Source organism: Psammomys obesus, unplaced genomic scaffold, assembly GCF_907164565.1.
Source record: "Psammomys obesus unplaced genomic scaffold, mPsaObe1.curated_primary_1811, whole genome shotgun sequence".
Taxonomy (NCBI): domain Eukaryota; kingdom Metazoa; phylum Chordata; class Mammalia; order Rodentia; family Muridae; genus Psammomys; species Psammomys obesus.
The window spans coordinates 3,580,011-3,593,128 of NW_026585643.1; the positions used below are offsets into that span (position 1 = coordinate 3,580,011).

The following is a 13,118-nucleotide window of genomic DNA, read 5'->3' on the forward strand; positions in this document are numbered from 1 at the left end:
ACTGTAAGTCACGATACAAGCGCAGCAGACGCCAGAATATGCCATCCATACAAATGTAAACCAGGACACCGGAATGTTTCTTAGACATAAATTTGTAAGTGTTTCTGCCTAGATACATCCTAAGTAACGGATACATTATGCTTAGAACCTTAAGGAAAATATGTGGAATAGTATAATGAAAATGTGCTGCATTCCATCTTTTAAAAAGCAAAAAAACCTGCATGTACTCAAATATAAATCACTTTAAGTAGGAACCATTACTAATTGAAATAAGAAATATTTTGTGTGTTTTCCTATACTTATATATACACCTATATGTCTAAGAAAAAACTGTATGGCTTGTTTTTGTAGTCCAATGTCACTTGGAAGAAAATCTTTCTTTGTACAAAGTTGAAAAAACGTATTGCTTAAGTTGTATTAAGATTTGACACCTCAAGGTGTGACAGAAACATCAGGTGGAGCTCCATGGTGACATCTTGGCTGACTAGCAGGAAGCACAATGCTCACCTCACCTTTTGTGGGAACCCTGTTTTGAAAAGGTTAAGTAGTAGGGTCCCAGCTACAGCTCTCCACATACCAAGACTGACAGCACACTGGTCTAGAGAAATGGACAGCGCTACGACTATGTTCAATGTTTTGGCATAGCTGACTTAATCCCTTTTGATGTGTTTTATATATGACAAATGTTTACATTTGCCTACCAAAGAACCCAGTCATATCCAAAACACACACAGTAAAAAAAAAAAAAAAAAAAAAAAAAAATTCACACTTCAGTTACACATATGTATTTCTTTAGCAATAAAGCTACACTCATCACCCACACAATACATATCGGCACACTGTCTAGAATACCTCATTTAAAAACGTATTCACAGGACCTGCTGTGAATGGCAAGATATGGTAATTTTATAGTAGAAAACTCTGCTCATGCAGCACTTTCCACACCTCAGACGCGGGAATCACACCACCATCTCTTTGCTCACTCTTTCTAGTAACTATGATATGCAAAGGGAAAAACCACAAAAGCAGCTTTTAAACATTACATGACAATTCTGAAATGTGGGAAGATACAAAGCAAAGCCACTGTGGAGATAAACCACCTTCGTGACGCGGAGCAGAGCTCGGTCTCACTCGCTCACTTATTGCACAGATGTCTTATCACATGTTCTTCAGTTCTTACTTCTTCTCTAAATGTGGACAAGTGCTATCAGATAACCACAACTGGAAGTAACAGCAGCATGACTTGTCAAAGTTAATCCTTATAATTTAGTAAGAAAAAATGGGTATCCATAAAATAAGTGCTCTTTCCATATAGTACTAAATTTTTAAAGATATCGTTTTAATGCAGTGAAGGTCCTCAAAGGGCCAATCCGAAGTCATGGTGACCCTCCCTGTTGCCCATTAAACCAGAACTAGAAATGAACAATTTCTAAACGTGAGTTTGTCTTAAAAAAAAAAAAAAAACTGTTTTGTTTTTGTTTTTTGTTTTTTTTTTTTAGAAAGACGAGAGTTCCTCGATGTGATAACTGAGGCCACGGCTGTTTACACATACACGGGCTGGCAGCCCTCAGCCGCAGCCCCCAGCTCCGCAGCCCCCGGGCCTGCACTGTCGGCCGGCTCTGACGGCTTTGGGCACCGGAAAGGGTAGCCGTTGTCATCAAAGAACCTGCGGAAGGTGAACTCGTAGAAGGCATGCTCTGGGTGCTTGCTGTTGGGGGATGCCAGCGTGTCCCATGCCTTGGCACTCTCTCCACTGGCCTCGTGCCAGGGGCTTTCTTCATCCACCGGGTCAAAATTGGAGGTGTCCATGGGGTGGCTGACGGTGGGGACATAGGGCGCGGGCTGCTTCCGGATGTCTCGGGAGAAGTCGATGGCGCTGAAGAATGGGTGCGCCTTGAGGTCGTCTGCCCCGTTCCTGCCCAGGCGGCAGTCGGCTGCGCAGCACAGCTTGGTGATGAGGTCGCGGGCCTCGACGCTCAGCTTGACCTGCGTGGGGATATGCAGCGTGTTCTCCCAGTTGATAACCTGTGGGCAGCAGAGCTGGGTTAGCGCCTCTTCAACCCAGGTCCTGAGCCTGCAGAGCTGCGGCCCCAGACGGCAAGGGTGTTTGGGCCTCTCACACTTCAGCTAAGAAAATGGGTTTTCGTTGCGCCACCACAGTCCTCACGTGGTATTTACTGAGGTTGGCGGCTGGTCTCTGGAATTTTTTTCTTTGAGGTAACTGGCCCCCGTTGGCTTGGTCCTCATCTGGGTGGTCATTAAATTTATCTGTCATGAAGCTGTGTATACTGTGAAGAAAAACCTGACCGTCTGGCATGGTTCAGGCCCAGAGTGGAAGTAGACAGTGTAACTGACTGCTGTGTGGAGAGGGGGTCTACACAGTGTTTTAGAAGGGCTACAACTATAAATCGTCATCGAGGTCTTCTTGGATACTGAGACACCACCGGGAAAGAGAGTACGCTGCACTTGATGAAAATGACAAACTTCTGTGCTGTGTGTGGCGGTATACACCCAGTGATTCGGCACTTCAGACAGGGCCGGCCAGCAGCAAGCTCAAGGCCAGTCTGGTCTACGGTGAGCTCCAGGACAGCTGGGGATACGCATCTACGAGCTCACTAACGAAGAGTGAGGCTATTCGAAATAGGAGGCTGGCCTTGGTGTGGCATGTCTGCCATCCCAGCACTCAGGAGGCCAAGGCAGATGGACACCACTGAGTGGTAGCAAGGATGGGGATAAAACAGCTTGGGCACACTATCGGAGTGAACGTAAAACAGATGCTACCAATCACGGTGGTTCAAATGTGTAATCTCCGAATTGAGGACACTAAGACAGCAGGATGTCTCAAGTTTGAAGCTAGACTGGGTTATATATGGTGAGACAGCCTCAGAAACAAAACAAACAAAACAAAACAGGAGGACTGAGTGAATACATAAATATAAAATAGTGTGGTTGTTTTTAATAGTTTGGCAGTTCTAAGAGGGAAACAGAAATCCTTTTCTGGGTATAAATCCAGAATGATGGCGAGGGCTGTGCACCCGTGTGCACAACAGCACTACTCACAGGAGCCAAGGGGCAGGGGCCATCCAGACTCCTGATGAACGGATGATCAAACCATGGGCACTTATGTAAAGGACTGCAATTCAGTCTTAGGAGGAAGGAAATTAGCTGGGCACTCCTGTAATCAGTAGGGCACTCCTGTAATCCCAGCACTTGGGGAGGCAGAGGCAGCTGGATCAAGAGGCAGAGAGGAGTTCGAAGCCAGTCTTGTCTACAAAGCGAGTCTAGGACAGCCAGGGCTACAGAGAAACCCTGTCTCAAAAAAATAAAAAAAGAGCAAAGAAACACACACACACACACACACACACGCACACGCACACGCACACAGGGATGAACCTTGAGGATCTTGGGGATATTATGCTAAGTGAAAGAAGGCAGTTAAGATAAATGAGTGTACAGTTCCTCATTTATGAGGCACCTAGCAAATCCTGAGACACAGGTTGTAAGTGGCTGGGGAAAGGGGATGGGAACAGTTATTTAATGGGTACAAAGTTTCTATGTGAGATGAAAACATCAGAAATGGTCTGTACAGTCCTGTGTGAACACACTTAGGCCAACAAACCATACACTTCTAAATAGCTGAACGTAAATTTCATGTCATATCTATTTTACCACAATAATAAAAGAATCTGGCTTACTATCCTGTAGGCAAATTAGTTCAGCAATTCAACTAGTAAGCAAAACATGGAAAAACAATTGTGTTTTAATTCAAAGTTTCTTTTCTTTTTTTCCTGAGAGAGTTTCTCTGTATAGCCCTAGAACTCACTCTGTAGACTGCCTACCTCTGCCTCCCAAGTGCTGGGATTAAAGGTATGTGCCACCATGCCCGGCTGATCCAAAGTTCTTTTGCTCCGCCATGGACTGATCTGGACATTAAAAAGAGAAACGTCCCTAGAAGTGTGCTTCTGTAAATCCACTAACTAACAAGCTCAGCCTTTCAGCTGAACCAGGAAGAGTTAACAGATCAGAAAGCAAGTGGCCGTGAATCTAAATGAATCACTCCATGACTGAGAGATTCAATGATTTCCAGAGCGTACTGGAACACACACAAGTAGCCGACCACCTCTCTGGTAATTACAGCCTCGGTGAGGCTTCTCAAGCCGCAGAGCTGTGTGTTCTCTGCAGGGCAGGCCAGTCAGGGAGCTGACTCATGGCCGCCACTGACATCTGTGTGTCATTCTTGCAGGGAAACAACAGAGGGCAGACAGCTATCAACAGCTTAAATAAAAGTACAGGTCTACAAACACATTAAAACTCAGGTCTAGCTCTGTTGTTTTGTTATCAAAAATTCAAATGTAGAGTAGAAATAAGAGAACCTTTTTTTGGAAACCCCCACTATGAATAACTGCCATTTCTAGTCTACCCAAAGCCAACCAAGGGCTCTGCAGAGGCACAGTGCTCTGCACCATATGAACACATACTCCTTTGCTTACCTTCAGCTGGGTTTCTGTAGGAGTAGGTGCCAAGAAAGGTGGTTGCCCAACCAGCATCTCAAAAAGAATCACACCGACACTCCACCAGTCACAGAGCTGTGTGTACCCTGAAAAACAGTACTGCCTCAGTCCCACCGTACAGACTCCTCAGGTCCTGAGCATCCAGGCTGACTGTGATGCGTGAGAGGGCTCAGAGCTAACACTGCACTAAAGGGAGAGACCACATAAATACATGTCCTGAGGCGGGGCCTCAGACTGGCAGCTCCATGGGCTCACATAAAGGTGCTAACAGGTATCATGCGGCCACGGATACTAGGATTTTGGATTTTCTTTTTAATCACTGGTCTTCATAAACACAGAATGCTTTTATAGCAAGAAGGCAAGGCTAAGTAATTAATGTGGTTTTTTTAGAACTTTGAGTAGTTGTGTGTGGTATGGCATATGTTTGGAGGTCAGAGGACAACTTGGGGGATTCAGTTTCCTCCTTTCTCCATGTGGGAGCCAGGGATTGAACTCAGGCTTGGCAGTGCTTTACCTACTGGGTATGTGGCAGGTGCAGAAAGCAGGATGGCTTCCCGGGGAAGTTTATGAATCTGTTTAAAATGATGCTGAAGAACATGGAGGCTATGTCTCAAAAACAAAAATAAACAAAAAAAGCAGGTGGCCACCGTGGCAGTGGACAACTGAGCAGCTCAGCAGGCGTCCTCCCAGAACTGCCTATAGAGGCTGTGGAACAGGTGCCTTTATCTCTGATGCCCTCCAACTGTCCCTCAGGGCACCACTCTCAGCCACTTGCTAGGAAGCTCTGGAACAGGAGGAGCTGGCTCAGGCTTTGGACGCTACCTTTGTTTCGTCATCAGCCCCCACACTGGTGGCTGCAGAAGAACCCCAGCCCACGGTTCCTACAGATCAGCACTCATGGCTGTGGTGTGGGACCTCTCTGGGCACCAGAATTAGCACTTGCAAGGTGACACCTTCATGTACATGAAACGGAAAACCTCATCCTGAACTGGTTGGACAATGTGAACAAAAAGACTGTGTCTGGATTAACCACAAGGTCAAGCTGACAGCTCACTATCACTACAAACCACAAAGGCCCACGCCACGATCCTCCAGTTCTGAAGCAGACACTTTTCCAGGCCATCTAGAAAACCAAGTTCACCAACAAGTAGTAACCTGATGCCTATTAAGGTTTTTACCTCATAGGAATTTACCTAGGAGGTAATATCACCTCCTAGAAATTTTGGGCCTAACTGGGAGAATTTGTGTGCCACACATGGAATAGCCCCGCCTGGACAAAGGAGAGGTAAGCTAGAGTGCGGAAATGGGCTACGGAGGGCAGTGGCCCTAGAGCCCCAAACAGTTTCATCAGCTGACTCTGTATTTGTTTATGTTAATTAATTTATTTGTATGGGTATGGGTGTTTTACCTGCATTTTTGTGTGGCTACCAAGTGCATGCAGTGCCTGTGTAAGCCAGAAGAGGGCACTGTATGGAACTGGAGTTAGATAGTTTTGAGCTACCATGTAGATGCTGGGAATTGAACCTGTTTCTTCTGGAAGAGCACACAGTGCTCTTAACCAGTTAACCATCACCATCTCCCCAACTCCTAGCTGACACTGAAAAAGCCAGTTAGTTGGAGAGTTTCTAGGTTGGAGCTGAGGTAGAAAGCCCACAACCCACACTCCTCGTGAGGAAATACTGGCTTAATCATGGTGAAGCAAAGACCATTCCAGAACGTAGAGAAGATGATGGAGCCTTGTTGCTAGGGAAACCATCAAATGCTCAGGCTTCTCTATGCACAAACAAATGCTCGATGAATTACAAAGTCAGGTGGTGAGCTGAGGAGGGAGCAGGCTAGGAGCTGAGGAGAGAGCAGGCTGGGAGCTGAGGAGAGAGCAGGCTGGGAGGAGGGAGCAGGCTAGGAGCTGAGGAGGGCAGTGGGCTGCCATACCTTTGCGGAGAAGCACCTCAGGCGCAATGTAATTTGGTGTCCCAACTAGAGAATGCGCCAGACACCTCTGGTGCTGCTTCTGGGCTCTCTGCTCCAGGGTCTTTAATCTGTCTCCACAACGACAGTTGGAAACGTCATCCCAGAGGTCACCAGGCTCCATGCTGTCCTGTCTGATGTGGTTCCCTTTTCCAGGAAAAGGTGAAGTGATAGAAAAGAGCATGAATTTTGATAGTCAACATTGCAGCAAGTCCATCAATTCACCTCAGCACAAACTTCTCTCCCACTGACAAACCCAGGGCTTTCTACATGCCAGTCAGATCTTTCACTGGGCAACTACTCCAGGAGCCTGGAGATTTATTTTCCAAGGCTCCTTTTAATAGGGCAGTGTGATGATCCTTTACCAAAGCCTTTAGTGGTCAAAAAAGATAGTAAGAAAGCCCACTAACAAAGAAAACACCCTCACACATCATACTGCTCCTCTCTAAAGGAGAGTACGCCACACCAAATTACACCGCAACAGATGATTCTGAAATGGGTAGGTGCCAGGAGGGCCATGCAGCTGCCTGGAGCAGCTACCCACCACGTGGGCGTGGGAGGTGTACACGGGAGCAGGAAAGCAGTACCTTTCTGGTAGTATTTGGAGTTGTGAGTCCACCTGAATCCAGTGCACAGGCCAAAATCTGTCAGCTTAATGTGACCGTCCAAGTCAATCAAGATGTTGTCAGGCTTGATATCCCTGTGGATGAAGCCCATCTTGTGGACACTCTCAATGGCCAGAGTCAACTCTGCAATGTAGAAGCGGGCCAGGTGCTCAGGGAAGACTTCCATGCGGATCAGCAGGCTCATCATATCCCCGCCAGGTATGTAGTCCATCACAAAGTACAGGCTGTCCTTGTCCTGGAAGGAGTAGTAGAGCTTGACCACCCACTCATTGTCTGCCTCGGCCAGGATGTCTCTCTCAGCCTTGACATGGGCCACTTGATTCCGGTTCAGGACGTCTTTCTTCCTCAGAGTCTTCATAGCATAGAGGGCATGAGTGTCCACCTTACAGGCAAGGCATACTTCTCCAAAGGCACCAATGCCCAGAGTTTTGATTTTCACAAACATGGACTTGTCCATCTTGGCCCTCTTCAGTCTGTTGTAGTTAGACTCCTTCTGGTAGAGGATCTTTCTCATCTGCTCCTGCTCGGCCTCACAGAGTCCAGCCTGCACAGAAGGAAAATCAGACAGTCATGTCATATGCACCCACAGCAGCCAAGTGTGAGGGGGTGGAGCAGGGCTGCCTTGAAGCTTCAAGGACTCTTCAGAAAGAATAGACACTAGGCCTGCCAGACTACAGGAGAGCTGCCAGCCAGCCTTGATCTTTATATGTGGAGGTAGACATCTGTCTCTATACACAACAGTCATCACATTCATGAAAATATGACATCAAAACAAAATTCCTTCTCTGGGGGAAAACCAAGGAAAACTACCAACACTACAAAAAAAATAAATAAATAAAAAAATAAAAAATAAAAAAAATCCTGTGGAAAACATTCCTGGAATCTATAATCTAGTTAGGATTTCAGTAGTTCAAAGAAAATAGGGAAACAAAACAATCAGTGATGCTGGATCAACAAAAACGGAGACACAAACTTACATTTTAGAATTTGAAATGACTAATCTATGTGATATAAATTTACTGTCACGTTTAAATTTAAAGTAATGTCATAAAAGTTACCTTCTCTAGTACGTTACAGTGTCAATTTAGAATGTTTAAAACATTTACTGGGCTGCAGAGGTTGCTCTTTGGTTAGGAGCACTGGCCGCTCTTCCAGAGGACCCGATTTAGTCCCCCGCACCACATGGTCACAACTGCCTATGGCTCCAGTTCCAGGGATCCAGTACCCTCTTCTGGACTTTACAGGAACAAGCGTAGTATACAGACACACATGTAGGGAAAATACTCACACACATGAAAAAAAATCTAAAACACAGAGAGAAAGAGAAAGAGAGAGAGAGAGAGAGAGAGAGCGCAGAGGCGAGAGAGAGAACAAGAACAACTACCCCGAGCTTGGTGCTGGAAACATGCCCATAAGCTCCAGCACTTGAAGCTGGGGCAGCCCTGAGAGACCCAGTTCATTCTTGGCTGCAGATGAGACACTGTCTCAAAGAAGCAAACCAAAAACACTGTTTATTAATTTGGATTAACAGACCAATGATACTGTAGGTTTCTCTAAAGCACCTAACTTGGGAAAGTTTTTTCATCCTTGTCAAATGTTAATAGCAGGTAATCCTAGATGTGCTTTCTTCAAGAGGAAGGACACACTACAGTAATCACTTTGCTGATTTACTTGCTAGCCAGGGTCCTCAGATTCTTCTGAGGTTGGGAGGAGGAGGGGGAGACCACTCTCTGTGGCCTCTCCCAGTGTGTGTCCTTTTGCCAGGTCTAGGAGCTGGGCGTGTGATGAAGGTGCACAGCTGCTACAGAGGGGCGCGGGAACAGAGGAAGACGGAAGTGAGACATTACTTTGGCCATTTCCTGCTCCAGCTGCAGCCTCCGGCTGACCTTCTGCTGATAGGTCTTGATGACATTCTCCACATGCTGCTCCATGAAGAACTTGAAGGCATACGGGGAGTAGCTCTTGATGCGAGACTCTCTCTTCTCTTCATCCTTGCTGTTCTTGCGCACTGGCACGGGGGAGGTCTGGATCTGCTTTTTGTCCCTGCCAGCTTTGTCCCCCTTGGCACCCTTGTGGCTCTTGTCATTCCTGTCTTGCTCGGCGCCGCTGCGCAGGGTCTGCTCCACACCGGTGCACAGGCTGTCCAGGTCCAGGTTGTACTGCTCGGCCTTGCTGGGCAGCAGCAGGTGTTTGGGGTAAGGGGGTGGTGGGCACCTGCGCTCAGAGCCACCGTAGTCCACCTCCAGCGAGTGCTGGCCTGCACTGCCCTCCTTGGTCTCTGGGCCCTCCGTGGCAGGTGCTGTGGGTGCGGGCACCCAGGCGGGGTGCGAGGGCCCTACAGCTGTCTGGGGCTCGGGCCGTAGTACACGCACACTCTTCACAGGGTGCAGGATGTGCGCTGCGGTCACTGTGGTGACCGTGTTGGGGGCGGGTAGCGAGGGCTCGGGCTGTGGGCTGCTGAAGGAGTTGGTCCTGCTGGGGCTGGCCCGGTAGGCGGCATGCTGCCGGGAGGCCTCCAGACCCTGCTTCTGCAGTGAATCACGGCGAGACAGCGGGGCCGCGGACCAGGGCACCGGAGAGCCCAGCTCATACAAGTCAGCATTGAGGCTGTTCCTGGATGGTGCCAGCACTGCCTGTGTAGGGCTATCGCCAGCGAACGCAGGACCCCGGGCACCCAACACATGCATCGGGTGGGCTGTGGGCGCAGCGGCTGCCGGCTTGTGGTGCGAGGTGTACAGCCCAGCATGGGCAGGGAAGGCGAGGCTGGCGGGAGGGCCACCCTGTGTCTTGGCCATGCCGGAATAGGCATCTGGTGGTGTCTTGCTCTGGAAGGAGGGGCTGCGCTGCACCCCATACCCAGGCTGCTCCGGGAGCAGGTGAGCACGGCCATAGTGTGTGCCCGGGAAGTGTGCACCCGCCTCCACTGCTGCGCTATAGCCTTTGGGAGGATGCTGGTGAGCAGGGGCACTGACCCCGGGGAAGAGGAAGTCCAAATATTGCCGTGGCATCTCCTCCAGCGGGCAGGGACCCTCATAGCTTGCACCGCCCAACTGGTGGCAGGGTGGGAATGCTTCCCCTGCACCCTCAAAGCTGGGCCGCCGCCTCACCGGAGCGGGCACCGGGCCCTTTCCTAAAGAGGAAAGAACGAGAAGTCAGCTTAAGCACACATAGTGGGCTGCTACTTGTAGGCCCGTCTTCACACTAGCCTTAAATTTGGGTTTGGGCACATGTAGGAGGGCCAACAGGGCTCATCCTGCCCCAGCAGTAACTGGTCATCCATGCAAAGTAGGGGGAAAACGGATGGTGGGGCTGAAGGCCAAGAGCTAATGGTTGGGATGTGGGCCAGAGAGAGTACAGTGCCTTAGGAGACACAGCACCCGAGGTCAGTCTCCTGCCATGCTAGGGAACTAACTAACAAGACAGCCAACAGTGTTTTCTCCATGACATGCAGTTATTTGGGAGAAACCAAATAACTGTCATGGTTAAGTCTACTTTTCCCTAACAAAGGGCAGACTCACACACGCTGTCCAAATATTCACTTTTCTTTCACCTATTTCCAAATTTAAAATTTGCTGGGTTTCTGTCTTTTTTAAGGACAAACAAGGGGATATGTACCTCATCATTAACTAGGAACAAAAGCATGAAGAGGAGATGGAGAAATGGCTCAGTAAATTAAGATTGCAGTGGACCAGATCTGGTTCCCAGCACCCACGTCAAGGCAGCTCCCAAACTGCCTGTGACTCCAGATCTAGGGAAATTCTGCCCCTGCAAAATACTGCAATCAAGTGTACCCTTCATAAAAAAAAAAAAAAAAAAAAAAAAAAAAAAATTCTTTAAACATCTTACAAAGAATCCCTCTTTCTACCAATACCCAGACACACAGATGGCTATTGCAGCTTCCTTATCCCTGACATCTCCATTTTGAAAAATCTCTCCTCATTTAGAGTAGATGCCTGGAAAGGACGAAGGCCCTCTCGCTTCCTACATGGACTCCTCTGCTTGATCTGGCAGAAGACCCTGAAGTCCAAAGTCTTATCCACTTGTAGGCCTAAGTCCCGCCCCACCTCACCCCCTAATACACACACCTGATAGAAATGCCCAGCAGCCTTGGCACAGAACAGGAGTTACAGGAGATGAGAGGCTTCGCGTTGCCTGGGCTCAGCAAATACCACTAACACACACACCAAGGCCAAGTAGGAAGGCAGTAGTTACAGAGCTGGGCCTACTGCCCCGCACCACCATTCCTCAGGACACACTCCAGAACTCCAAGAACAATGGCCAGCTAGGATCTGCTGAAGGAAATGTCTTTTCTCAAGAAACCTCAACTGTATATCCCCTAACAACAAATAGTTTGAAAGCCCTTGCCATGTCCTCATTCATCTCTTCTACCCAACAGAGATCACATAAATCCTTTATCATACCCCAGAAACCATAGGCCACCTACTCCATCTCTGGACAGGAACATCAAAAACAACCAGGGAAAAGCCGGACGAGGTGGTGCATGTCTGTAATCCAACACTCGGGTAGGTAGAGGCAGGCAGAGCTCTGTGAGTTCAAGGCCAGCCTGGTCTACCAAATGAATCCAGGACAGCCAAGGCTACACAGAGAAACCTTGTCTCTCTGGGGGGAGGGGGGGAGGGGAAAACAAAACAAACAAACAAACAAACAAAGAAACCCACAACAAACAAAGAAACAGCCAGGGAAGCAGAGCGGCAGACCAGACCCTCCAGAGCTGACACACTGCCTCACAGCTGCAGGCCCTGAGAGCTGCCTGCTATTAAATGTGAAAAAAAGTGTGGTGTTTAGAGCTGATGTGCCTCTCTTTTCAGAGACTCGCCCTAGGCCCAATAAAAGATTTTTTTTTTCCCCCTGAAAGATGGAAGACTTCAGCAGACATCAACTCTTTAGACAGTAACACAGGCTGCTGTAAAGGCGGTCAGGGGGTCAGGTGAGCCTAGGTTAAATTTCAGGATTGACTAGGTCTGGTTTCTCTGGCCAGGACTTCCTGCTCTCAGACCACGAATCATTTCCTACTACACAGCCAGCCTCACCTGGGGAGGTCTGCTTGATGACTCGAACAATCTGCTCATTCCTGGGGTCCAAGTAGCCCATCTTACTGATGTACTCCAAGGCGGCTTCAATACTCCTACTGCCTGTCTGCTTGAGTGCTCTGCCAGCCATCTCCTGGGAAGGAAGCAAGGGATGTCACCAGCGTCATTATCACCTTCACTAACACAGAGCCTCCTCTGTGGGGCTGCTGGGCCCTGTCCTGTGCTGCAGACCACCTGGAGCAACCCAAGTGGTTGCAATCATCTGCACAGAGCACACTGCAGACCATAAGAGCTTGTGTCAAGACTGTGCAGGGTCTCTGATGGTGGATCTGAAAGAGACTCAGGCTCTTTACAGAACTGTAGTGACTGGACTGGCTGATCCAGAATGAACCTCAAACAGACAAGTTTACCTTAAAGAAGAAGCATGGCAGTAGGAAACCAGCCTTGCCGCAGCTCATCTATGTGATCAGTGGGAATGCAGTGGGTGCAGCGAGAAACCGCTCAAGTCACTTTCGAGATGCTTACCTCCTGCTGACAAGGTCCTCTGCTATCCGTAGCAGTTAAGGAGTTACCCAAGGCAGTGTTTGTGAAGCCCTTCGAGCTCTGTCCCCACAGGACATGCCCTTAAACGTGTTTGTAGAATGAGCAGGTAACAGGAGAGGGCTGGTGAAGTAGCCAGGAGTTGAGGAGATGGCTCCCTTCTATCCAAAGGTAAGACATGGGTAGATGCAGAGATTCTTTCAAGTGCAAATGTATTTGGAGAAGGTGGAGAGTCCAAGTGCAGAAAGTGACTTCAGGGCTGATAGATTAGACAGGAAGGAGCTGTGGGTGAGGCATGCCAGGATGGTGGTGGCAACACCAGGGGCATGTGTTGTGACAGGGAACCCCCATCTAGGGTTGGGCCATCTCTGGCTTTGCCTATTTGCAACACCAAGGGAACTTTCAAACACGTCCCACACAGC

The 13,118-nt window shown here is 48.6% G+C and overlaps 1 protein-coding gene across 3 annotated transcripts in view; it reads right to left on the reverse strand.

Annotated features, from left to right (window-relative positions):
• Nucleotides 1-6: 6 nt before the first annotated feature.
• Nucleotides 7-13,118, reverse strand: part of Lats2 (large tumor suppressor kinase 2) — a 52,593-nt gene continuing 39,481 nt past the window's right edge. For 2 of the 3 annotated variants that reach the window (XM_055616969.1, XM_055616964.1), the window contains 6 exons: nucleotides 12,157-12,289; nucleotides 8,953-10,235; nucleotides 7,067-7,649; nucleotides 6,444-6,626; nucleotides 4,491-4,597; nucleotides 7-2,025 (listed from right to left, as the gene is read on the reverse strand). In XM_055616969.1, the coding sequence (XP_055472944.1) occupies nucleotides 1,543-2,025; nucleotides 4,491-4,597; nucleotides 6,444-6,626; nucleotides 7,067-7,649; nucleotides 8,953-10,235; nucleotides 12,157-12,286 (2,769 nt within the window). In that variant the 5' untranslated portion in view covers nucleotides 12,287-12,289 and the 3' untranslated portion in view covers nucleotides 7-1,542. The remainder of the gene's footprint in view (nucleotides 2,026-4,490; nucleotides 4,598-6,443; nucleotides 6,627-7,066; nucleotides 7,650-8,952; nucleotides 10,236-12,156; nucleotides 12,290-13,118) is intronic. The other variant, XM_055616976.1, reaches the window with a different exon arrangement.